The sequence below is a fragment of the Bos javanicus genome, chromosome 11 (assembly GCF_032452875.1).
Source record: "Bos javanicus breed banteng chromosome 11, ARS-OSU_banteng_1.0, whole genome shotgun sequence".
Classification (NCBI taxonomy): Eukaryota; Metazoa; Chordata; class Mammalia; order Artiodactyla; family Bovidae; genus Bos; species Bos javanicus.
This window is the reverse complement of record NC_083878.1, coordinates 46,489,107-46,515,938: the sequence shown is the minus strand read 5'-3', so window position 1 is coordinate 46,515,938 and position 26,832 is coordinate 46,489,107. Positions and strand designations below refer to the sequence as shown.

Genomic DNA, 26,832 nt, shown 5'->3' with positions numbered 1-26,832 from the left:
TTATCTCTGAGTATATTTCCTCCTCTGTGAAATGAGCATAATTCCCATTCAGTCCTCGTCCCAGCGTTAGGCAGATGCAATAGTCACCCAGTGCATTATGAAATCTACCTCACAGCCCAGAAATCAGCATGACCCTGAGAGTCAGCCAAGCAGTCTCCTCTGCACATTCTGCAAAGAGTCTGTTCCTACCGTTAGTCAACTGGCCTCTGATCCTGCCCTGAGCCCCTGCACAGAGCTGCTTTGTCTGACAAAGCATCTTCTGCAATAAGGTCATGGGGAAGTGGCAGGCAGTGTTTGGGTCCCTTGATTAGGTGGAATTTAGAATGTATTTTCCTCCTGAAAACTGCCAAGAGAAGCAGAGCTAAGTCAAACAAGCAAACAAAAGTAATGTTACTTTTGCAGTAAAAAGCAATGAAGGCTTTGGTGAGTGAGATGGAGACCATTATGCATTGCAGCTCTCTGATGGAAAATAGAAAGTTCTAAAATGACTCATGGGAGGGGGGGTCAATATCTGGAGGCTGCAGTTTGTGGCCTCTTGCCTTCTAGAGAAGAAGTCCACAAACTTTCTGTAAAGGGCTAGAGAGAAAGTAAATAGTCTAGGCTTTGCAGACTGAACAGCCACATGCTCTATTGTAAAGGGAAGGTAGCCATAGGGAACCAGTGACCCTGACTGTATTAGCCAACTATTTGAAATAGGCAGAGAGCTGGATTTTTGCCTACAGGCTATGGTTTGCCAACCACTCCTGACTCTCAGATGAACATCTTAAGCGGACAGCCCTTTCATGCTGGAGCCAATTCATCTCAGCCTGTAAGAGCCCACTGTTAGCACCCCTTCCTAATGGCATGTCCAGTGACTTCATGTGGGCAGTTTAAAGTAGTCACAGGGAGCTCAGCTCAGTGCTCTGTGAGGACCTAGAGGAGTGGGATGGAGGGTGGGGGATGGCAGAAAGGCTCAAGAGGAAGGGGATATATGTATAAAAAAAAATCTGATACACATGTACACATATAGCTGATATTATATATATATATACACACATATACACACACACACATATAGCTGATTTACTTTGTTGTACAGCAAAAACTAACACAACATTGTAAAGCAATTATACTCCAAGAAATAAATAAGTAAATAAATACATTGGCTGTGCTGGGAGTCCTTACATCCTGGAAACTGACATGAGCTGTGTTTCAGAGCTCCCGCCTATTCCCACTCCCACCCTTCCACCCTGCAGAGAACTTGTTGTTAAACACATGCCAGCCCATCACTATGGGTGTGTCTGCAGAGACTGGGGTGAGGAGCAGAGGCTGGGTGAGCCAGACAGTCTACTGGAATGTGAGAAGAAACTACAAAATGTCAGTTCCTATTTTATCTAGTCCTTGTAAATTTCCTAATTTTATGTAAGTTTCATAAAGTTCTATTGCCCACATTTCAAGATGGGTCCTCAATTTTGTTTAATGGATTGGGACAACTGGGATCCAAAGTGCTTGGGGTGCACCACTCCTAAGGCTATGCGTTATGCTCTGTGCTGGGTTACTAACTCCCAAGAAGACTGCAGAATGGATAAGGGTCTTCTCTTTTCTCCCCAGTACAACCTTTCTCTTTCCCTCACCCTGCCCTGCCCAGGATCTTGGATGAGGGTGGTAGGAATGACCAGCTGGGAAGGACTCCCTGGACAGGGTCCTTCTGCAGTTGTTCTTGCTGCAGAGTCAGTGCCATAGGATCACCCTTTTACAAGCATAGAGAATGCCTTGAAGTGAGCAGCTGAAATGCTGGGTGTTCTGGATTGAATTGTGGGTATGAATTTAACATACTCCAAAATGTATGTTAAAGTCCTGACCCCTGGGCCCTGTGAATGTGATATTATTTGGAAAGAGATTCTTTGCAGATCTCATCAAGATAAAGTTTTTAGGATGTGTCTTAATCCAATGTGACTGCAGTCCTTATGAGAAAAGGGAAATTTGGAGACTGACACACAGAGAGGATAGGAAGACACAAGACACAGGGAGAAGTCTCTGTGCCTACAGAAGCTGAATGATACATCTACAAACCAAGAAACACCGGGGCTTGCCAACCAAACCAGAAACTAGAAGAGGCATTGTAAAAGATTCACAGCCAAAGAAGGAACCCACCCTGCCAACATCTTTTTCTTAAAACATTTTTCTTTGAATTGAAGTATAGTTGATTTACAATGCTGTGTTAATTTCAGGTATGCATCAAAGTGATTCAGTTTCATGTATATATTCAGTTTTATATATATACATTCAATTTTATTTATATATTACTTTTCAGATTCTTTTCCTTTATAGGCTATCACAAAATATTGAGTATAGTTCCCTGTAGGAACTATACAATAGGTCCTCGTTGGTTATCTACTTTATGTATAGTAGTGTGTATATGTTAATCACAACCCCTTAATTTACCCTTCCCACCCTCCGTTATCCTTAGGTAACCATAGTTTGTTTTCTATGTCTGTGCCTCTATTTCTGTTTTGTGTATAAGGCCATTTGTATCTCTTTTTTTTTGATTCCACATATAAGCGATACCATATGACATTTGTCTTTCTCTGGCTTACTCATTTAGTGCGATAATGTCTAGGTCCATCCATGCTGCTGCAAATGGCATTAATTTCATTCTCTTTTATCCACTCGGCCAACATCTTGCTTTCACACTTCAGCTTTCAGAACTCAGAGAATAGAGTTCTGTTGCTTTAAGCCACCTAGTGGTTTTACTTTGTTATAACAGTCCTAGGAAAGGAAGACATTGGGATTCTCAGGTGTATGGGCCCAAACTTTCATATGAATACCCAGATCCATGATTACAATGACAGTTAGAAAAATAAAATCCAAATCACCCTAGCTGATTTTATGAAAGTTTTCAAAAAAAAAATGCATCTGCTTTGCAGGAGAAGTCATAATAGCTGCAGTAATAAGACCAAACTTCAATGACTACTCTTCCCTCTCTCCCTTTCTTCCTTCACCCTCTGGTCTTTCTTCCTCCTTGGTTCATTCATTAAAAAATGCATCAGATGTCTACAAGGGCCAAGCAGGTTTCTAGTATACATCACAGAGTAGAGATCTCATGGAACTTACATCTTGGTGGAAGATCCACACAATAAACATAATAAATAAGCAAATTATATAGTATGTTGAGACTTCTCTGGTGGTCCATTGGCTAAGACTCTGCACCTTCAAGTGCAGGGGGCCTGGGTTCAATCCCTGGTCAGGTAACTAGATCCCACATTCTGCAGCTAGGAGTTTGAGCAAATAAAGATCCCACATGCAGCAACTAAGGCCTGGTGCAGTGAAAGAAAGAAACCGAGAAAGAAAGGAAAGAGAAGGAAGGAAAGGAAGGGAGAACAAAGGAAGGGAAAATAAGAAAGAAAAGCTAAGAACGAGAGACTTTATTATTTTTTTTAATGTATAATATGTTAGAAGGACAAAAAACATAAGTCTAGCTAAAGGAGGGTTGATGGCCATGGCCTGGGGAGCAGCTCACAGCACTAAGTGGGGTACCACACCTGTGTGATCACCTGAGTTTCCAATAATAAAGTCAGAGCACACAGGAATCTGCTTCTGCAGGGGGCAGGTATGTTTGTAATCTCCATGCAGGCTCATTGGAAGCCCACGCAACCTACTACACGCACCACAGCGATTTGCTACCTGACACCAGGTAGAAATGACAGGGGAGGAGGATGGAGTGGGGGTTATGCCTGTCTCCATTTGGTCCACGATGTGACCTCCTCAAGACCGCAGTCACTGAGCTTGTCTCTCTCCCATAAGGGAGCCAGAATTCCCACTGTTAGGAGACAGCCCTGCTTGGCTTGAAGATTAATTTGAATAGTTGTGTCTTGGCTGCAAAGAGTTTCCATGATGTTAAGAAGATACACCCTCCCCTGTCCCCAAACATCACTGTCACATGGACACATTTTCAAATGCTGAAAATGTCAAATACTTTTTTTTCCCTGCTGGCCTGGTATTGGTCACCAGCATCCTCAGATCAGAAGGAGAAGCAGCTGATCTTGCCAAAGCTCTTTCCTGGGGTCTCATCCCCCTTGACCCTCACAGACTGGGGTGATGTCATAGTCCTAGTTACATATGAGGGGATTCAGGAAGGCATCGCTTTGTCTTCCTGCCCAACATCCACACACCCTTAACCTGAGATCAGCTCCTCAACTTGACTTGAAGGACCTTCACTGACTCTTTGAAATGTAAGGAGGTATCTTGTAGAGAGTTTGATTAAGATGTACTACCTTGGTGGGAATGTCAATTGATACAGTCACTATGGAGAGCGTATGCAGATTCCTTGAAAAACTAGGAATGAAACTACCATATTGTTGTAGCCACGCGTTCTGGGAAACAAATTCACTCAGAAGGACAATGCAGATAGTGGAGTGCAGTTTATTACACCGGCAGGCCCAAGGCAGAATTTCCTCTTAGCCAAAGACCCCAACCAGTTTCTGGGAAAATCTTATATACCCTAAGTGTATAAGGTTTCCTGAAACTAGTCTGAACAAAGGAAAAAGAAAGACACAACCAAAGTTAACCTGTGATCGTATGGTTTAAGCCTAGGTAGTTAACAGTGGACAATTATCAATAGGCCTGTGGTCATACCCCAATAAGCAAAATAGAATGTATGATTCTGTTCGGTTACACAGATAATTAGGGTATTTTTTTAGGCGATGGGGAGCCCTAGGGCTCTTCTTTCCAGGGGCCTGGTTTTCCAGTTGGTATGTCCTTTCCATTGATATTGGGCATATAGCTCAAAATCCACAGTCCAGCCCAAGATGGAGTCCTGTTTTCAAGATAGAGCCTGTTCTGTTTCCTCCTTCAATATGACCCAGCAGTCCCACTACTGGGCATGAAAAGTGAAAGTGTTAGTCTCTCAGTCATGTCTGACTCTTTGCACCCCTTAGACTGTAGCCCACCAGGCTCCTCTGTCCATGGAATTCTCCAGGCAAGAATACTGAAGTGGGTTGCCATTCCCTTCTCCAGGGAATCTTCTCAACCCAGAGATTGAACCAGGGTCTCCTGCATGACAAAAAGACACATGTATCCCAAAGTTCATTGCGGCACTATTTACAATAGCCAGGATGTGGAAGCAGACTAAATGTCCATCGACAAATGAATGGATAAAGAAGATGTGGTACATATATACAATGAAATATTGTTCTAAACCACTGTGTTTGTGGGAATCTGTTAAAGCAGCAATGAGAAACTAGTGTGCTCCAAATCCTTCTAGTAAGTTCCTAGCTTACTAGAGCTTACTTTCTGCTTAAGCAAGCCTGCTTCAATTATTGTTGCTTGTAACTGAAGAGCCATACCTAGGAGACAACTAATTTCCAAGTCTCCCACCCCTTGTGCCACCCCGACTCGGTTTCCAGGTCAAGACTTTCTGGTCGACCAGCCTTCTCTTTACTGGAATCTGAGCCCAGCTTAGTGATGGGACCTTGCCTTTGTTGTCAGGCCTCCTGAAAGGTTGTTGCTGAACCAAGAAAGATGCCAGGATTCTTGGCCTCTGGAGGAGAAGAATTCAATCTGGGGCCAGAGACGAAGCTTGACCACTCAGAGCTTTTGTGTAATAATGTTTTATTAAAATATAAAAGTATAGAGAAAGCTTCTGACATAGACATCAGAAGCAGGCAGAAAGAGTACCCCCCTGCTAGTCTTTAGCTGGATGTTATATAGTTTCTAGCAGTCTGCTAATTAAAGAAAGGAAATGTCTAAAAATTCAGAGAATGGCACCAGGCCCCTCACCTACAAGATGCATTTTGAGATAATCTTGGCACCAGGTGAGTCATCCCAGGCCATAGATTGACTTGAATCTTGAAGAAAGGCAGATTTCCATGCAAATATATAGTTCCATTAACGTAGATTAGGAGAACAATGTATAACATTTGTCAAGTCAGTTCTGAGCCTTTAGGTGAACCAAGTTGAAGACAGAGTTTTTGGTAAATACACAGCACATTAACATAGCTTAAGACGATCATTTCCGTAAGAAAAATGCATTGGTTAGCTCAAGGTTTGAGAAAAGTTAAGTTCAGGTGGAGCCAGCTGTCATTAGGGCAACACAGAATTTTAAGAGAAACCTCTTTTTAAAGTTGTATAGAGTAGGGGGTGGAGCGGGGGGGAATGTAACACTAGTTTGTTTCCTCCTGCCGCTAAAGAGAGAGAGAAAAAATGTCTGACACTTGCAGCCTATTTCCTCCGTTTGGAGACCCCTGGCCTTCCTACCTGGAAATTTGTACCTCACTCCCAGACACCAACTGGTTGCTCAACTGGTCTCCTGGCTGTCACTTGACCCAGATTCCTTGTGTCTGTCTCTTCCACATTTTAGGTCACTCTACTCCTTGTCTGAGACCCACCACACCCTTTTCCACCTATCACTTGGCTGGATGGTGACTTGCTGTTGCTTTTCTCCCCATCATACTGTGCCCTAGATACAGACTAAACAACTTCCGTGGACTTCAACACCACCACCCCCATTGCCTATCAGATCCCACTTGTCATTGTTGCTGTTGTTTAGCCATGAAATCATGTCTGACTCTTGCGACCCCTTGAACTGTGGCCTGCCAGGCTCCTCTGGGATTTCCCAGGGACTTCCCAGGCAAGAATATTGGAGTAGGTTGTCATTTCCTACTCCAGGGGATTTTTACAACCCAGGGATCAAACCCGCATTGGCCACCTGGGAAACCCGTCAGCTCCCAGTAGGAATGACTGATTCTGGAGCATAGGATTAGGCCAGCTGCTCCTTCCTAGGGCAAGTCCAGACTCTGCCTGGCTAGACGATGTGATATGACACCACTGATACATGTCTGAGGGTTCAGGGTAAGCAGAGCACAGAGAGAACTTTGTTTCATCTGAGAACTCTACAATGAAGCAATCCTTCCTTCTATATCTGTATCCTTCTACCTAAAGATACAAATTCCCATAGTGCTATTGAAGGAGGAAACAGAACAGGTTCTATCTTGAAAGCTGGACTCCATCTTGGGCCCGACTGTGGACTTTGAGCTATATGCCCAGTATCTATGGAAACGACATACTAACTGGAAAACCAGGCCCCCGGAAGGAAGAGCCCCAGGGCTCTCCATCGCCTTAAAAAATACCCTAATTATCTGTGTAACCGAACAGAATCATACATTCTATTATGCTTATTGGGGTATGACCACAGGCCTATTGATAATTGTCCACTGTTAACTACCTAGGCTTGAGGCATATGAATCACTGGGTTAACTTTGATTGTCAGGGAATTTGGGGAGGTGGGTTTGTGCACGTGCACTTAGGGTATATAAAGTTTTCCCAAAAACTGGTCGGGGTCCTTGGCTAAGAGGAGACTCTGCCTTGGGCCCGCCGGTGTAATAAACTGCACTCCACTATCCGCATTGTCCTTCTGAGTGAGTTTATTTCCCGGAATGCGCGGCTACAACATTTGGTGCATTGGCCAGGAAACTCCTCACTTTGAGGAGACAAGTCCCATTTGGAATACTCCGAGGCCTTATGGTTTGAGTCTTCAAGAGGGGTGAAGTCACCTCGCCTTTCTGGAAGGATTCTGCTTCTCAACGCCCGGACCTTTCATGTTAGCAGGTAGTGGACGGCAGCAGGGGAACTGGGTGCTCAGGTGAGGAGGAACCCACCCGGTAGGGTGGAAAAGGGGGCCTGATCCCCCCCCAGGAGGGACTAGAAGGGGCATGGACCCACAGGAGCCTGGAATAGGCAGGTGGCAGCGATTGCTTGGTACACACGTTGATGAGTGTGTTAGGGCTTAAGAAGGAAATTTGTGAAGGTCATTTAGGAGGTGTGTCCACGCCGTCTTGGGGAAAATTATTACCAAGCAATGGCCAGGGGATTTTTAGAAGAAACTTGGTCCTTGTGTGCTCGTATTCTACCCTCCCCCAGGAGGTGTCCTGTCTACTATGAAATTCTTGACCCCCTCGGAATTATTAGGCTAGAAGGAGGGGGATATGTAAGTGAATATGAATTTGCTTTTCTGGAGATGGCCTGGGACGTGGGCAGGCCGTGGGATATTTAACCCATCTGTGTTTTCAACCGCACCTGATCAAGCCCTCCAAGGCAGAATGGACTTTAAGGGAGAAATAGTCTTGGATCCGGAGAAGGCAATGGCACCCCACTCCAGTACTCTTGCCTGGAAAAGCCCATGGATGGAGGAGCCTGGTAGGCTGTAGCCCATGGGGTCGCTAAGAGTCGGACACGACTGAGCGACTTCACTTTCACTTTTCACTTTCATGCATTGGAGAAGGAAATGGCAGCCCACTTCAGTGTTCTTGCCTGGAGAATCCCAGGGATGGGGGAGCCTGGTGAGCTTCCGTCTATGGGGTCACACAGAGTCGGACATGACTGAAGCGACTTAGTAGCAGCAGCAGTCTTGGATCACATGGTGTTCTGGTTCGGCCATGCTGACTGGCAGATGAAGAGATTCCGATCCCCCTTCTCCCTCTGGGATCTGACAGGATTTGGACGAGGATGACCCAGCCCTCCCCCATATGGGATAATGACGTGCCCACTGCCCAGTGCTCCACCAGGACCAGAGGCCGCCTTAATGCCCGATCCAAGACCAGGTGAAGTTCCTGCCCAAGCTGTACCCACCTCTCCTGGTGAGTACTGACAGGAAAGGGAAAGGAGACACCAGAATCAGAGGCTGCGTTCTGCTAAGGAGCCAGAGGAAAGGGCCCTGCTACAAATGCCCCTCAGAGAGTTACAGCAGCCTCCAGTTCAGGGGGCAGACGGCCACTACCATCAGCCCCCCATAGCCCATTATTACCAGATTAAGCTAATGGAGACTATTTTTTGAACCCACTGCCCTACATGGGATGACATAATCCAACTTCTAGTCTCCCTCTTCAGCACTGAGGACTGACACAGGATTCTAACTGAGGCCAGAAAATGGTTACGAGAAATGGCACCTGAGGGTGCTGCAAACCTGCAGCGGTGGACAGAACTAGCCACCCCCATGAGAGGCCCTATTGGGACTGTAACACAGAGGAAAGGAGGGGCCACCTGGAGAGATATTGGACAGCTATTTTACAAGGTCTCAAGAGGGGGGCCCCAAAACCCATAAGTAGGGCAAAATCCTCCGAAGTGATTCAAAGGGAAAGCGAATCACCCTCTAAGTTCTATGAAAGACTGTGCGAGGCCTGTATACTTTATATGCCAATAGATCCAGAGGCTGCTGGGTCTCAGATGGTGATAAATGCAGGCTTTGTGTTTCAAAGGCCTACCCCGAAAATGTCAGATGGGGGGACACCAAATGACTCATGAATTTTTATACATCTCTGAATGCCCAGTACCTATGTTGGGAAGAGACTTGTTGTCTAAATTGGGGGCATAAGTGACCATTCCCCACCACGAAAGACCCACTTTTTTGAGTGGGCTCAACCATTTATTTACTCTTCCTCTCAGTAACCCCTCAAGATGAATGGAGGTGGCACGATCTCCCAGAAGGGAAACCAGATGGGCTAAACAGTCGAGGGAGGGAGAGAGAGAGAGAGAGTTAACTCAATAATTCCCTGAGGTTGGGGCAGAAGACAACCCTCCCAGGCTTGCAAAACAAGTCCCAGAGGTAATAGAACTCAAACCCAGTACAATTAGGTCAGCACCCGCCTTGGGCCTGCCAGACCTTGCTAAGCCATTTACTCTTTACGTGACTGAAAAGGACAAAGTGGCTATGGGAGTGTTGTTCCAGACTATGGGGACATGGGACAGACCCGTGGCTTATCTCTCAAATCAGCTGGACAATGTTGCCACTGGGTGCCCGGGATGCTTATGGGCAGTTGCTGTGGTTGCCTTACTGGTCCAGGAGACAACCAAGCTGACTTTGGGCCAAGATTTGATCGTAAAAGTCCTGCATGAGGTCAACACTCTCCTGTGAGGGGACCCCCATAAGTGGCTGTCGACATCCCGGATTACTCAATACCAGGGACTGTTATATGAGAACCCCCATGTTACTATTGAGCCTTGTCAGGCCCTGAATCCAGCCACTCTCCTTCCTGTGGGAGAAGGTGGGCCCTCACATGATTGCAAAGGAATATGCCAGCAGACCTGACTTGAAAGACCAGCCAATCCCGGACCCACACTGGGTCCTGTACACCAATGGCACCAGCCTGATGAAACAAGGACAATGACTGTCGGGATATGCAGTAGTCATGGAAGAAACCATCGGTGAGGCTAGCTCTCTGCCATCACACTGGTCTGCTCAGTGGGCCCTCCAGGGGTCAAAAGGTAAGAAGACAAACATTTACACAGACTCCAGGTATGTTTTTGCTACTTTACATGTACATGGGGCTTTATATAGAGAGGTCTTCTGACAACCAACAGAAAGAACATTAAAAAAGAAATTCTGACCCTATTAGATGCTGTCTGGGACCCAAAAAGGGTTGCAGTCATACACTACTAAGGACGTCAAAAAAGGATACCCCACCAGGCTTGGGGAAACAGACTGGCAGATAAAACCGCTAAACAAGCAGACGAGGGCTTGGGGGTGACAAGTGAAGCCCCTACTAAAGTTCTTGTATTGGCAGAGATGCCTGAGCTAACACTGGAGTCTCCAAAATACACTGAAGCCCAAAATCAACTAGCCAAAGTGGAAGGGGCATGAAGACTGAAAAGGAGTGGTGGGAATTGCCAAGTGGAAAATTATTGGTACCCGAGGAGCTGGCACCCACTCTGGTAAGCCAAACACGCCAAGCATACCACCTAGGCCATGATAAACTGGAAGAGTTAATTTGAAAATATTTCTTGGTTCCCCACCTCTCTTCCCTATGCAGAACAGAATCTTAGAGCTGCACTGCCTACTCACAGGTTAATGCTGCCTCTCGGCACTATCTTGGGTGAAGGGTGATTTGTGGAACATCGTTATAGTTGCCTTGATGGTTCTGCTTTGTGGACCCTGCATTTTACAATGTATTATGAACTTTGTAACCCAAAGATTGGTGTCGTTCTCCCAAATTGGTGGTTGGAGAGCCAGGGTGCAATATATCCCTATGAATGACGCTCATACTATGAGTTAAGAGCATCAAGAGGAGTCAATGAAGGAGGAAACAGAACAGGTTCTATCTTGAAAGCAGGACTCCATCTTGGGCCGGACTGTGGACTTTGACCTATATGCCCAGTAACTATGGAAATGACATACCAACTGGAAAACCAGGCCCCCGGGGCTCTCCGTCACTAAAAGAATACCCTAATTATCTGTGTAACCGAATAGAATCATGCATTCTATTATGCTTATTGGGGTATGACCACAGGCCTATTGATAATTGTCCACTGTTAACTATCTAGGCTTAAGGCATATGAATCACTGGGTTAACTTTGATTGTCAGGGAATTTGGGGAGGTGGGCTTGTGCACGTACGCTTAGGGTATATAAGGTTTTCCCCAAAACTGGTCGGGGTCCTTGGCTAAAAGGAGACTCTGCCTTGGGCCCCCTGGTGTAATAAACTGCCTGCACTATCTGCATTGTCCTTCTGAGTGAGTTTGTTTCCCGGAACGCATGGCTATAACACTATTAAGAAACGAAAAGAGGTTAATGAGTAGCTCCCATGTTCTTCTGCCATTGGTACAGTTAGAGAAGAAAGGGCAGGAAGGCATCTGATGGGGCTGTTTCTTATTCACTGACTTCACAGGGGCTCATTTCAGCTTTTTAGATGCGCCGAAATGAAAACTCAGTGTGTTTCCTTTTTCCGTGACTTTTTGTCATTCCAACTGGTTTCCCAGGATTGGGGAAGGTGCAGACAAACCATCCAGGGTGGGCAGCCGACCCTAAGGTATTCCGAGAGCCGACTTTATTCCGATAAAAGATGAAGGGCAGATATTTCCCTTTCTTCTGGGCAGCCAGTTTGGAAAGTTTCTTCTTCTAGGAGGTAAGAGAGATGAATTAGACAGTACAGGCTTTGGGATGGAGAAAACTCAGTGTGTGTGCTCTTGCAGTAAATCCTTCCACTCAATACTTTCAGGCAGATGGATGCTCCTGTTATATTAGACAAAATTAGAATTTGTGGAGACTCTGGGTAAAGAATCTGCCTGCCATGCAAGAGACACAAGAGACACAGGTTTGATCCCTGAGTTGGAAAGATCCCCTGGAAAAGGGCATAGCAACCCACTCCAGATCCTTGCCTGGAGAATCCTGTGGACGGAGGACCCTGGCAGGCTACAGTGCATGGGGTCACAAAGAGTCAGGCATGACTGAAGCAACTGAGCACAGCATAGCACAGAGAGGCATTAAGGACTTTGACTTTCCACTTGGGTGACCGAGGGCAAAGGAAACTGGCTGAAACCCTCACCTTCAGCTGCAGGGATGGCTTGTGTCCTTTGTTTGTGTCACAGCAGAGACACAGCTGGCCTTTTGAGACGGCCAGAAAAATGGGGCTTCCTTTGTTCTCATAAGCTGACTTCACACGGGAGGCTAATACAAAGAAGATTTCTGGAAAATGATAGAGGAATGGGTTAGTCTTTGGCATAAGGAAGAGGCCCTCTTGTCTTCTGAGGTTTTGGGCAAGATGTGAACAACCTTTCCCTTCATGTCTGTTAGTGGCTCAGTTGTGTCCGACTCCTTGTGACCCCATGGATTGTAGCCCACCAGGCTCCTCTGTCCATGGGATTTTCCAGGCAAGAATACTGCAGTGGGTTGCCAATCCTGTCTCTAGGGGATCTTTCTGAGTCAGGGATCAAACCCAGGTCTCAAGCGTTGCAGGCAGATTCTCTACCATCTGAGCCACCAGGGAAGCCAGGGAAGCCCTTGATTCTTGGTCAAAGACCCCCTCATTCACTCTGGTCAATTTGCCCCTTCTTCCACAGCCTGGGTCTTTCTTTCAGAAGGAGAAACCTCCCAGAAAGACATCCCTCAAGTCTAGTCATCATTACAGACTTGCCATCTAATTCCTAGCAATCCTAGTGGTTCCTGGACCTTTTCACCCTGCTCCCCTCCACCATCTGGAGCTGCAGGAGTGATGCAGCCTGAGCTGAGCCCCTCACAGGAAGGCCGTCCCCTGACTGCAGGGACGGAAAACACGACACCCCTGAGAGTCACCTGGGAGTATGTAAGTCTTATCCGGAACTGCTCTGAGGGTCTTGGAGTCCAGGACCAAAACTTTTTGATCCCCATCATGGATGGTGAATTTCTCTGGGCCGTTGGCCTTCACTTTTGGACCTAGATCAAATTAACCAGATAGTAACATTTCACACTAAGCACAAAAAATTCGATCTTCTGTCCCTGTGTGCGTCCCTCAGTCGTGTCCAACTCTTTGCGACCCCATGGACTGTAGCCCACCAGGCTCCTCTGTCCATGGAATTCTCCAAGCAAAAATACTGGAGTAGATTGCCATTCCCTTCTCCAGGGGATCCTCCAACCCTGGGATCAAACCCAGGTCTGCTGCACTGCAGGCAGACTCTTTACCATCTGAGCCACCTAGCCCTTAGTCGATGGTCCTGGCCCCCCACCCTGCCTGTGAACTTGGCCATCACAGCCTCCTGAAGATTTCTCCCATCCCAGGCTGTCTGCCTTGCTCCAAATAAGCAACTTAGCATGTATGTAAGCATCTGGGCTCTGATTCTGAGACATGGGTTCAAATTCAAGATCTGCCGCTTACTATTTTAGGACTTGTTTAGTCGTTAAGTAGTGTCTGACTCTTTGCCATCCCATGGACTGTAGACCTCCAGGCTCCTCTGTCCAGGGAATTCCCAGGCAAGAACACTGGAGTGGGTTGCCATTTTCTTCACTGGGGGATCTTCCCGACCCAGGGAAGGAACTCACACCTCCTGCATTGGCAGGTGGATTGTTTACCATTGAGCCACCAGGGAAGACATACTTTAGGACTTACAAGTTACTAAATCTCTCTAAACCACAACTTCTTCATATGTGAAATGAGGGGAAGTGGTAGTAACAGTGCCTACCTGGGGTCTTGAGAGAATTAAAATGCTTAATGAGATGAATAAGAGTTAGCCAGGTATCAGCTTCAGAAATCACTCAGTACTAGTGAATCATTACTCTTCTTAATCCTCTTTCCTGCATCCTCTCACTGTGGGCATCACACCACCAGCACTGCCTGGGCTGGGACAAACCCCTACTAGTCGATGCAGGGACAGTGGCAGAGCAGGAGGTGAGATGTGGAAGTAGGAAGCGCCCAGGAGCACAGCTTCATACAAGATTGAGCTGGCATTGCCGGGTTCCCACAAGAAGCTACAGGGTTTGTGCCTGGCCTTGGAGGAACCTCCCTGAACAGTCAGGACCTGACACAAGAATACCAGGGGACTTCCCAGGGCCTGGCTCCTAGAGACACATTTGGGCCATTCCTGCCTAGAGGTGCAGCCACACAGGGAGTCTTCCCTACTGGGCCTTGGACAGAGCAGGTGGCCCAGCTTTCCCTTGTAGGATTAAGGGCAGGAGCCCACACGTGGGCCAGCAACCATCAGTGACAGGTGGCTGTGAAATGTCCAGGGTGATAACACAGTAGCCACCAAACCAGGTGACCGTGTAATATAATTATCCACCCTAGGCAATTATAACCAGAAATGAAATCTGAAGTCTCGTTCTCATCCTCTGCAATCAGCACGAGGCCCCCGACTGGTCTCAGCTTGGAATGTCCTTCTGGTCTCCTTCTGCCCGTGAGTGGGGAGGGCTCCTGCTGGCTCTCCTACCACCTCCTCCAGGAAGCCCTCCTAAGCCCCTCTGTGGGGCCCACTTCCTCTCTGGACCACACAGCTCTTTGTACCCATTCCTGAAGCATAGGTATTGGTGTCCTTGCCCATTTCCCTGCATCATTGTAAGCCCCCTGGGAGCAATTCCCCTGCCTGATTCACCTACCATCCTCAGCCCTGGCCTAGAGCCCCCCAAATCATGGACATTTGATCAAAAAAATGACTGGCCCAGGCAAGACCCTAAGGGGCTCTGTAGTGGTGTAGGGGCAGATGAGATCTGTGCTTCTCAGCTCTGCTCAGGTTAGAATGTCCTAGGCAGCATTTCTGGGCCCTCGACATTCTGAGTTCATGGTTTGGGTGCATGTTGATTCAGAATCATTAAACTAGATTAACTCTCAGCCTTGCAATGTGTCAAATGTTAACCAAACCTACAGACTCAGCCTTTCAGGGCTGTTAATGCTAATGGTCTGAGGACCAGGCTTTGAGTGTCACTGTCTAAGGCAGTGTTCTCAGTCTTGGCTATACAGCAGAAATCACCTGGTGGGTGATCTTTTAAGACCATAGATGTCCGAGCCCCAGCCCCCTGAGATTCTGATTCAACTGGTCCAGGGTGAGACCCAGACATACTATATAAGTTGCATTCATAGCATTAATACTGGGCTTTATTTTTTCAAACCTTTTTAGTATTCCCTAAATTTAGTCTTCTTTTCCTTCTGTTTCCCTCCTATCATACCCTCGCTTGGGCCCCCATCATCTCACACCAAAGCTTGGGTAGAATCCTCTTAACTTGTGTTTCTCACATTATGAAAAAACTGAAAAGTGAAATGAAAGTCACTTAGTAGTGTTGGACTCTTTGCGACTGCATGGACTGTCGCCCACCAGGCTCCTCTCTCCATAGGATTTCCCAGGCAAGAATACTGGAATTGCCATGCCCTCCTCCAGGGGATCTTCCCAACCCAGGGATCGAATCTGTGTCTCCTGCACTGGCACTCAGATTCTTTACCACTAGTGCCACCTGGGAAGGTCATGTAGAACCTTTAGATTCCAGCACGTGTCACTTCTGTTTGTGTCACCTGGCACAGGTAACCTGCCACTGTTCCTCAGTTTCTGCCCATGGAATTGGTGATGTTAACCATTTCCTCATGGGGTTATGGGAGGTTCACAGGGTAGCTTGTGAGAAGGGTTTTAGCTTAGCCGAGCCACCATGGCCTTCAGGGGTGTGGGTTCCAGGGTGCCCCCTGCTGGCCATGTCTCTGATTTTCATAAACACAGTGAGAAAGGACTTCAGAGTTTCCAGGCTCCTGGCCATGATCAGAGGGACTACCAGGCTCAAAACCTTTCTTCTCTTGTGCCCTTCAGCTGCTGCATATTACCTGCACCTCAGAAACCAACTTGGGCTCATCTTTCTTTTTTTTGTAAATTTATTTATTTTTAATGGAAAATAATTGCTTTACAATATTGTCTTGGTTTCTGCCATACATCAACACCATACATGTTATCAGCCCTCCTGAGACTTGCTTCTATGAAAATAAAGCCTCAGCTCCATCCCAGCACCTGAGGTGCCCCCAGTCTCTGATTCTCCCACTCCCCTGAGAGCCCAGCAGCTCATCCCCCATCCACACCCTCACCATTTACCACACTCATCAGTTCACCCAGGGGCCTTACCTGCATGGGCAGCACTCATGGAGGTGAGGCTGGGGCCTGGCTCCAAGGCATCTCTGACTGAGTCTGGGATCAGAGACAGGGAGGTTAGCACAGGCAATTGAAATTTTCAAGACCATCAGGGGCCATTGACTGTCTTACTTCTTTTGCATGTGTTTTGAGAAACACTGAAGCAGAGAAATAGTGATGACATTATAAATAGCTTCCTTGGTCCAAAATGGTAGAGGTGAAGATTAGTTTCAGTGGTGGGGGGGCTTCTGGTGTGGTGCTGTGGATAAGAATCTGCCTGCCAGGGCAGGGGACATGGATTCGATCCCTGGTCCAGGAAGATTCCATGTCCAGAGCAGTTAAGCACTTGCACCACAACTACTGAAGCCCATATGCTCTAAAGCCCATGCTCTGCAACAAGAGAAGCCACCGCAGTGAGAACCCCACACACTGCAACGAGGAGTAGCCCCTGCTTGCTGCAACTGGAGAAAACCTGCACGCAGCAACGAAGACCCAGCCCAGCCAAAAATAAACAATTTTTTAAAAAAGGAGATAGTTTCTGAGTGCAGAACTTCCTAGAGCCCATACTTATTAGAAACACATGCACTGCATTCTTCCAGTGGAGATAATATAACTTGCCCACATTACTCTGAGAATCATCTGGAGGATTTTCTTTCATGAAACATCATTTGAGAAATTCCTGAATAAAGTGTCTGGTCATAAACCATACAACTCTTGCACACTGAGAACACATAGAACTGCTGCTGCTGCTGCTAAGTCGCTTCAGTCGTGTCCTACTCTGGGCGACCCTATAGACAGCAGCCCACCTGGCTCCTCCATCCACAGGATTCTGCAGGCAAGAATACTGGAGTGGGCTGCCATTTCCTTCTCTAGAAGACGAAAAACCGAACCCTGTGCTCTGGTGTGAAGGTGTTACCCCATCTTTGCTTTGCTGCTCCTCTGCCATCTGAGACAGCTCTGCCTCCCTCCACTTTGACCATCATCCTCCCATCCGTCCCTCCAGCTCTAACAGTCTAGGCTTCCGAGAAGTGGGAGGGGAAGGCTGTGGGGAGAAGTGGCTCAGACAGAAGCCTCTCCAGTTCTGTGTGGGGAACAGGAGGCATGCCTTCACCTCTTGTGCAGCAACAGACAGAGGCAGAGCCAGGATGTGGTCTCGAGGTCACAGTCTGAAGCTCCCTGGCATTCGGAGACTATGGTATCTGGTGTCTGTGCCTTCCAGTGTCTGCTCCTCACTGTCTTGGGGACAGAATGGGCAGGGTGGCCTCCACATCACCCGTGTCACAGGAGCAGGGCTGGTGCCAAACTGCTCTGTTGTCACTGTTAGCAGGTCCACATCCACCAGACCAACATCCTGATTCTTCGTTTTGCAACTCTGAATACTGTGTGTGGGTTGAAAACTCCAGGATTTGGTTTCTGGTGTGTTACAGACCTCTCCGTCCACGGTCTGTGCATTAGACAGTCATTTGGGTCAAAAGCCTCCCCTTCTTGTTCCTGTGGAGCCGCTATCCAAGTGCCTTCCTCCAGCAGGTACTCAGAAGCCCTGAGCTAGGGTCCGTTTTCCAGCCCAGACTCAGAGAACCCCTTCCATCACATGGGTTTCTCCTCTGCCTGGGCCGATGGGGAGGAAAAAGATGTCTTTGGAGGATTCAAAACCATTCAGGTGGTGGGGCTTCCCTGATAGCTCTGCCCACCAGTATGGGAGACATGGGTTCAATCACTAGGCTGGGAAGATCCCCCATGCTGCAGAGCAACTAAGCCCATGTACCACAACTACCGAGACCAAGTGCTGCAACTACTGAAGCCCAAGAGCCCTAGAGCCTGTGCTGTGCAACAAGAGAAGCCACTGCAATGAGAAGACCATGCACCACAACTACAGAGAAGCCCCTGCTCACTGCAGCTAGAGAAAAGCCCATGCAGTAATGAAGACCCAGTACAGCCAAAAATAAATAATTTTTTTAAAAAAAATCCAAGTGTTGAATCAGGACTTGCCACCCCAAATCTTTGGGTGAAGATTTAGCTACCATCTGGTGCACCTGGACATATGGGGCAAAGCCTCATTCCCCCTTCAAGGATTTCTCTTGTCTAATTCGTTTTCCAAGGAAGTTCTCAAAACTCACATACCAGGCAAGGTCAACAGGGAGAAGCTGGGTCTGGGCCCAGCACCTCATAAGGTCCCTCTTTAGGAGTTACACTTTGGCCCTGGTATGGATTTTTTAAATAAGAATCTTACCTTCTGAGGAGCACTGAGGTTCATCTCTTTCCCCGTCTTCACAGTCCATCTTCATACCTGGGTTCTCCTCCAAAACGGACATTTTCAGTGTGAGGAAATGACTCAACAGGAGGCTGGGATGAAGGGCAGGACCTGAGTGGACAGGAAGAAAACTGGTAATGGCATTTTCTGACCCCAGAAGACCTTGCTGAATGCCTGTAAGTGTCCATCAGGCTGCAGGCCTTGCTCTCTGCCTGGAAATGTTTGCGGCATCCAGGAGGTCCTCCCAGGCCTGGGCCATCCTTCTTTGATGTTTGCCCTCCAAAGCGATGTTTTTGAAATATATCATTTTTATGATCTTGACAACCTTTTAGCAAAATGAAACAGAAAATTCAAAGTATATTGTTCTACAGTATGGAGGTTCCTTTCAAAACTAAAAATAGAGCTACCACATGACCCCAAATCCCACTACTGGGTGTATATCCAGATAAAAACATGATCCAAAAGGATACATGCACCCCGACGTTCACTGAATAAGTGTACAGTAGTGAGGACATGGAAGCAACCTAAATGTCCATCAACAGAGGAATGGATAAAGAAGATATGGTGTGTATATACAATGAAATATTGTCCACTCACTAGAAAGAATGAAATAATGCCATTTGCAACAACATGGATGGATCTAGAGATTGTCATACTGAGTGAAGTTAAGTCAGACAGACAAGGAGCAGTATCATATGACATCACTTATATATGGAATCTAAAGAGAAATGATACAAATGAAGCTATTTACAAAGCAGAAAGAGACTCACAGACTTAGTTAGAGAATGAACTTGCGGTTGCAGAGAGGGAAGGATGGAAAGAAGTGATAGTTAGGGAGTCTGGGATAGACATGCACACACTGTTATATTTCAAATGGATAACCAACAAGGACCTACTATACAGGACAGAGAATTCTGCTCATGGGGCAACTTGGATGGGAGGGGAGTTTGGGGGATAATGGATGCATGTGTGTGTATGGCTCAGTCCCTTCGCTGTTCACCTGAAACTATGACATCATTGTTAGTTAATAAGCTATACCCCAATACAAAATAAAAAGTTGGGAGTATATTTTTCTAATCCCGGGACTGGAGAAAGACAGCCCACAGGCCAAATCTGTCCTACCACCTGGTTTTAAATAAAGTTTTATTGGAACACAATCATGTCTGTGTTTACGTGTTTTCTATGGCTGTTCTCTGGCTGCAACAGCAGAGATAAGTCATTGAAAGAGAGTCAAAGAAAGCCTCTACTGCTTACTGTCCCAATCTTCATAGAAAAACTTTGCCAACCCCCTGGTAGAGTCTAGTCAGCAAAAAAAGGCCATTTCTTTGCAGCCTCTTGTCATGGAAAACAGAGCCTCCAGAGATCCCAAGGAGCTCAACTCGTGATGTCTTGGGGCAGGGCTGACTCAGAATCCCCTCACAGGACAAGCTTGGAGGAGAGAAGCTTTCAAATACTTTCCAGTGGTACATATCACCTCTCACCCGATTCACAAAGCCCATTCCCCAACATGAGTTCAGGGCAACACAGTGAGGGAAGTGGGGCAAGAATTGTTTATTCCCAATTTACAGATGAAAAAACTGAAGGTAGGTGACATGTCAAGGCTGACACCACTTTTAAGGTTGCAGAGATGGAAGTTTTGTGTGAAAACCCAATCCTTGGAAAAAGGCTTAGGAAAAAGACAAAGAGAACCTAGATGGTTTTATAATAAGTAAAAATGACTAGGAAGAGCTCCAGGGCTTGTCAGTAGGACAGTGAGCAAAGGAGAGGATGACCACCGGGCAGTTCTGGGGGGTGCGGAGAACTGATGGTTCTTTAAGGGCACAGATATCTACTATTTGATCCTCAGTAGTTCATTGTTTGCATCCCCTGAATTCACAAAGCACACCTGCCTTTGCAGTTTGAGGGACAAATCAAGGGACACAGAGGATTGGTGGCACTTGAGAAGGCAGAAAAATTGGCATTCACAGGAGGACATCAGAACAAAAGATAAAAATGTAGGTATCCAAATACACGAAGATGCTGCTAGTGACCCGAAGGATGCCCACAGGCTGGAGGACCTAGGGATGTCCCTGTGAGCTGTTTATGGAATTTGCCACCTATATCAAGGTAAATGCAGGTGGCTTCCACAGAGCTTCCTAAAGAGGCAGTGCATTCAGCCATTGACAGTCATCTCTCCAGCTCAGATCGCTCAAAATATTGGGTTCCAAAATATCTTTCTGAAGACCAGCACTTTCCAGACTCTGGAATGAGTCTTCTCAGCCTTCAGAGAAGAGGCTGGCATTATCAGAGTTTGCAGGTTTCCTAAGCTCAGGGATTGCCGGGCCCTGGAGCAATGTCTGCTTATTGGTAGCCCTCCTAAAAGGCTTCCAGCTGCTTTGGGGGCTGAAAGCAAGGTGGTCTGGGCAGGTCTCAGACAGAATATTTAGAAATTCAGGAACTCCATGGAGGGGCGGGCTTCTGTTAGGGAAATAGCAAGGCAGACACCAGTTGCTGCTGGGCTCCTCCATCTATATCAGGTGGTTCCTCAAGCCAGGGGTAAGGACCACGTGGGCTTCCTAGAGGCTTGGTGGTAAAGAATCCGCCTGCCAATGCAGGAGATACAGGTTCAGTCCCTGGGTTGGGAAGATCCCCTAGAGAAGGAAATGGCAACCCACTCCAGTATTCTTGCCTGGGAAATCCCATGGACAAAGGAGCCCAGCGGGCTACAATCCACGAGGTCGCAAAGACTTGAGCATGACTGAGCGAATAAACAACAAAGGGACCACTTACCTGGGTCAGGGATCCCCGAAGTCTGTGGCTCTGTTTTGGGCCCCTGGAGCACTGTTGTCTTATACTCTGGAGGGACCAGATGTGATCCTCACTTTGAGTAATCAGTTTGGAAGCCTATATGCAAATGCAGCATCTCTCCAGCTAGTCATTGATGGCATCCGAGGTTATTAGTTCATCATTCATTGCCTGCCATCTTTCATACCAAAGGTATAAAGGAATTCCTGTGGGTAGTACCACATTGCCAAGGATCATGGTACATCCATTCAACACATTTCACAGTGCTTGAGATAAACTGTATGGGTGCCCACCTAGTCTGACAACAGTGATGCAGGAAAGAGTTGTAAATGGAAGGAAAGACAAGACACCGGTTGGGAAGACAAGCTGGGAGGTGCAGGAAAGTCCCCATCCTCATGGTGTTCAGGCAGGTGTTGTTGTTGTTCAGTAGCTCAGTTGTGTCTGACTCTTTGTGACCCTATGGGCTGTAGCACACCGGGCTTCCCTGTCCTTCACCATCTCCCAGAGCTTGCTCAAATTTATGTCCATTGAGTCAGTAATGCCACCCATATCTCATCCTCTATCATCCCCTTCTCCTCCCGCCTTCAATCTTTCCCAGCATCAGGGTCTTTTCTAATGAGTCGGCTCTTCGCATCAGGTGGCCAAAATATTGCATCAGTCCTTCCAATGAATATTCAGGAGTGATTGCTGGGGCACCCACATTTCAGAGAAATATGTTCTTCTTTCATCTGTCCTTCCGATGCACTCCCGGATGCCACTGACACCTCCCTCCACCTCTTCTCTGTCCTCTTTTCTTCAGTGATGACATGCAAAGCATCCTCAAGGAACTTCCTTTTTTAAAAAACTGTGTTTTATTGGAGTGTTTTTAGTAATTATGAAAACATAGGTACTTTCTAAAATAGAAACCTATTATAAAAATCTATTATTGAGTTAACACTGGAAGTAAACTGTATGTTGATCCATTCCCTTCCTTCACAATAGTCTATGAATATTCTTTTCTTTTTGAGACTATAATAAACTTGTAGAAATATATTTATGTCTTTCATTTCATATTTTAGTATTTTTGGTTTACTCTTAATGATGAGTATAGATTCAGAGGTTAATATTTACCTACGATATATATTTTTCAATCTAGAAGTAAATATCTAATAAAGGTACTCAGTTCAGATGTTTGATTTTTTTAATTAGGTTTATATTTTTAATAGTTTTCAATACCATTGTATAAAGGGGTGAAAGACTTTGTTAATTGAAATCAGATAATTTCCCCACACATTACTATTGAACCCTGCCTTGTTTACTTCATCCATCTCTTAGATTTCATAAAATCTGTAAAAAGCAGTAACTTTTAGCAGATTTACCTCCTCCTGTTCCCTGGTAGATCTGTTCAGGAGTACTGTCATCATTGTTTTTAGCCACTAAGTCGTGTCCAACTCTTTGCAAGCACATTTCAGAAACTTGAGGTCCCTTATCCAAGACCACACACTGAAGTCCTACTGACCCCATGAAGCCCTGATCACACCCTCTCCCCGACAGGGTCCCAGAGGCTCAGAGCTGTCTCAGACTCTGACTGCCTTCTTGTCACTGAAGAGGCCTTGTGAGAGGGGGTGACGGGTATGGGGACAGATGACACAGACTGACATAGTGCAGTAAGGGGTGGCTGAGTATATAGGTCATCAGAATAAACTTTGAGAACATGGGGGAAACTCCTAGCTTTTCATTTGTGGAGAGAAAATGAAAATTTAAGGTAACATCATCATATATAGTGACGCTAGTGATGTAGAACCCACCTGCCAATGTGGGAGACATAAGAGACATGGGATTGATCCCTGGTTCAGGAAGATCCCCTGGAGGAGGGCATGGCAACCCACTCCAGTATTCCTGCCTGGAAAATCCCATGGACAGAGGAGCCTGGTGGCTACAGTCCATGGAGTTGCAAAGGGTCGTACACGACTGAGCGACTAACGCTTTCACTTTCTTTTCTTCAGGTGCTAAACTGGATACTGAAGGTACGCTAGGAATTGGTCCACGATTGCCTTTGCTCCCAGGATGCTCACAGTACAGGAAGAGCCAGGCAAGGAGAACGGGAGAGAAGGGCATTTTCAGCAGAGAAAGTGGCAAAGGCAAGGTCCAGGGGCACAGAAGAAGCTGTTCTGCTCTGGGCATGGCCAGCCCTTCTGTGTGGCTGGACCTTGGCATCAGGTTGGCTGGAGATGAGGTCACATAACTTGCACAGAACAAGCTGAGCACAGATGCCACACAATGCCCTTGGGTTTGGGGTCCTTAGGCAAGAGGGAATTCCTTCAAATTTTCCTTTTATAATGCTCTCTTTCACACAGTGTGAAAGCCACATTTGGGCAGAGAAGGGCTGAACTGGGAGATAAGCCAGAAGGCAGAAGCCAAGGATGACATAGGAGGGATAAACAAAGTCCTATAGCACAGGGAACTATATTCAATATCCTGGTATAAATCATAATGGAAAAAATATGAAAAAGAATACATATACATATAACTCATCACTTTGCCATACAGTATAAATGAGCATAATATTGTAAATCAACTACTGTTGTTGTATAGTCACTAAGTTGTGTCCAACTATTTTGCAACCCCCATGGACTGTAGCCCGCCAGGCTTCCCTGTCCATGGGATTCTCCAGACAAGAATACTAGAGTGAGTTGCCATGCCCTCTTCCAGGGGATCTTGCCAACAGAGGGATCAAACCTGTGTCTGCTGCCCCACTTTTGAAGAGCCAGGAGAAAAACAGGGCACTGCATATGCCCCCTGCACACAACACCTCCTCAGGGGCAGGCAAAGCACTGAAGTCACCCTTTGGTCTTACCTCTGGACACACCCCTACCTTCACCCCAGGTAAGGAACCAGCCCACCCTTCTCAGGGAGCAACTCAGCAAGGAAACCTGTTTTCACTGCCCCCTGTTGAAGCAGGGGCCTCAGTAAAGACTTGCCTGAATTTCTTGTCTGGCTTCTAGTCAATATCTATTGATTAAGGAGGCCAAGAGCCCTGGTCAGTAGCATCCTGGGGCAACCCCACTCCCTGTGTTTGGCTGTGTGAAATATCTTCAGTGATTCTCCATTGTGATTGCAAGGACAACTCTGTAGGAATTAATGTATCCAGAAGGTGTTGGGGACCGCCCCCCGACTCTGCAGTCTTCTCTCTGAAGATTTACAAGCCAAATCCAAATACTTTCAGGTCCAGAGTTTACAATCATGCAAATCGGGACAGAAAAGAACTTTTAAGAAGCCCAGAAATTACACCCTATGTGAGAAAACAAAGAGGACTTGAAAGTAACAGAAATTTTTTTTCCCCACTGTGTTGTTTCCATATTTTCTCAATGAGCCTTAAAATGCTTTTAAGATAAGGAAAACAAAAAACCATTATACTTATGAGAAGTCAGGGTCATGAAGAAGGGGGGAATATCTTCAAGGTATTTTGCCAGACATTTCATTTCCATGAATGTGTGTTAACAGAAGCTGTAGTAATAAGACCAGAGAGACACCACTGTTGCAAAATCACGGAAACCCACATCACAATGCTTCTTGGCCTCCCAGGCCAATGTCACAACCGAAAACACATGGTATGTATGGCTGTGTGTCACAAATTGCAATGACGTGGTGAGAAAAGACAAACAAAAAGCCCTCTTATTGACTCATGGCAGCCGACACAGATAGCCCAGATGGTTCCACTATGCTGGTTGTAAAAGGCAGGGAGGAACAGGCAGCTTCTGTGACCACAACAGGAAGGACCTTTATGCCTTTAATGAATGACATAGAATTATCCACCCCCATTTGCAAAGCACTTCCTGCTCAATATCTTATCTGACCTCTGAGGAGGCAAGATGGATATTATTATATCTGACAAAGGAATTGTATACAAAATGATAAAGAAGTAAAGCTAAATATGGAAGTTTTCTGTAATGATTCTAAGATCCAGTTACAGTGGCAGAGGGTTATTAACACACACACATCCACCAAGCAATTCTCTGCCACACACGCTAGGTGTACCACAATTCAATTCAATTCTAACACTATCTCCCCAAGATAGCATGAGACTCCACAGGTTAAGAGCTCAGTCCTACAAGATGTTCCCACTACACTTCAGACACCAATCACAAGTTGTAGGTCCCCCCTCACCCACCACTTCTGTTCAGCCTGGCTATAAATCAGTGGTTCCCAAGACCACCTCCTTGGATTTGGTTTGATTAATTTGTTAGAGTGGCTCACAGAACTCAGGGAAACACATTTGTTGTTGTTGTTGTTGTTGTTCATTCACTAAGTCGTGTCCAACTCTTTGCAACTCCATGGACTGCAGCACTCCAGGCTCCTCTGTCCTTCACTGTCTCCCGGAGTTTGCTCAAACTCATGTCCATTGAGTCGGTGATGCTATCTACCCATCTCATCCTCTGCTGCCCACTTCTCCTTTTGCCTTCAATCTTTGCAGCATCAGGGTCTTTTCCAATGAGTCGGCTCTTCACATCAGGTGGCCAAAGTAGTGGAGTTTCAGCTATGGTATCAGTCCTTCCAGTGAATATTCAGGTTGATTTTCTTTAGGATTGAATAGTTTGTTCTCCTTACAGTCCAAGGGACTCTCAAGAGTCTTCTCCAGCACCACAATTCAAAAGCATACTTACATTTATGAGCTTATTACCGGATATCATACCTGGAGATTGTCAACTGAGTGAAGTTAAGTCACACAGTGTGTGTCATATGTCACACACATATGATATCCCTTATATGTGGAATCTAAAAAGAAATGATACTAATGAGCTTAATTACAAAACAGAAACAGACTTAGAGAACAAACTTAAGGTTGCCAGGGAGAAGGATGGAGGGAAAGAATAGTTAGGGAGTTTGGGATGAACATGTACACACTGCTATATTTTAAATGGATAATTAACAAGGTCTTACTGTATAACACAGGAAACTCTGCTCAGTGTTATGTGGCAACCTGGATGGGAGGGGATTTTAGGGGAGAATGGACACATGTATATGCATGGCTGAGTCCCTTCACTGTTCATATGAAACTATCACCACATGGTTAATCAGCTCTAATCCAATGTAAAAGTTAAAAAAAAATTAAATATGTGATAAAGGATACAGATAAGCAGCCAGATAAAGAGATACATAGGGTGAGGTCTGGGAGGGTCCCGAGTTCAGGAGCTTCCATTCCCATGGAGTTGGAGTGCATCACCCTCCTGGTGTAGACGTGTTCACACACCAGGAAGCTCCCTGAATGCTGTACTGTTGGTATTTTATGGCTGCTTCCTTACATGGACACGATCAATTTCTAATTCCATTCCCAGCTTCTCTCCCCTCTCTGGAGGATGGGGGTGGAACTGAAATTCATAGCCTCTAATTATGGTTTGGTCTTTCTGGTGGCCAGTCCTCATTGGAAAGCCCCTTCCAGAGTCGCCTCAATAGAACAAAAAGATGCTCTTTATTTTTTTGAAATCTTAAATCTTATCTTAT

General features: G+C 46.2%; 1 protein-coding gene across 1 annotated transcript; it reads right to left on the bottom strand.

The window, feature by feature from the left end:
• Positions 1-11,589: 11,589 nt before the first annotated feature.
• IL37 (interleukin 37) lies at positions 11,590-18,678 on the bottom strand. The gene is made up of 4 exons (XM_061431336.1): positions 18,547-18,678; positions 13,039-13,158; positions 12,293-12,432; positions 11,590-11,865 (listed from the first exon to the last, which is right to left on the bottom strand). Exons 1-4 carry the CDS (start codon positions 18,626-18,628, stop codon positions 11,653-11,655), a joined length of 555 nt encoding a protein of 184 aa, XP_061287320.1. The 5' UTR covers positions 18,629-18,678; the 3' UTR covers positions 11,590-11,652.
• Between the last annotated feature and the right edge of the window lie 8,154 nt (positions 18,679-26,832).

Excerpts from the sequence above, each read along its gene's own strand:
- IL37 (XM_061431336.1), bottom strand. The coding sequence starts at position 18,628 with ATGTCCGTTTTGGAGGAGAACCCAGGTATGAAGATGGACTGTGAAGAC. Across the intron at positions 13,159-18,546 it reads ACCTCAGTGCTCCTCAGAAG|GTCCAAAAGTGAAGGCCAAC; the intron begins GTAAGATTCTTA and ends AATTTGATCTAG. Across the intron at positions 12,433-13,038 it reads TAAGACTTACATACTCCCAG|AAATCTTCTTTGTATTAGCC; the intron begins GTGACTCTCAGG and ends ATCATTTTCCAG.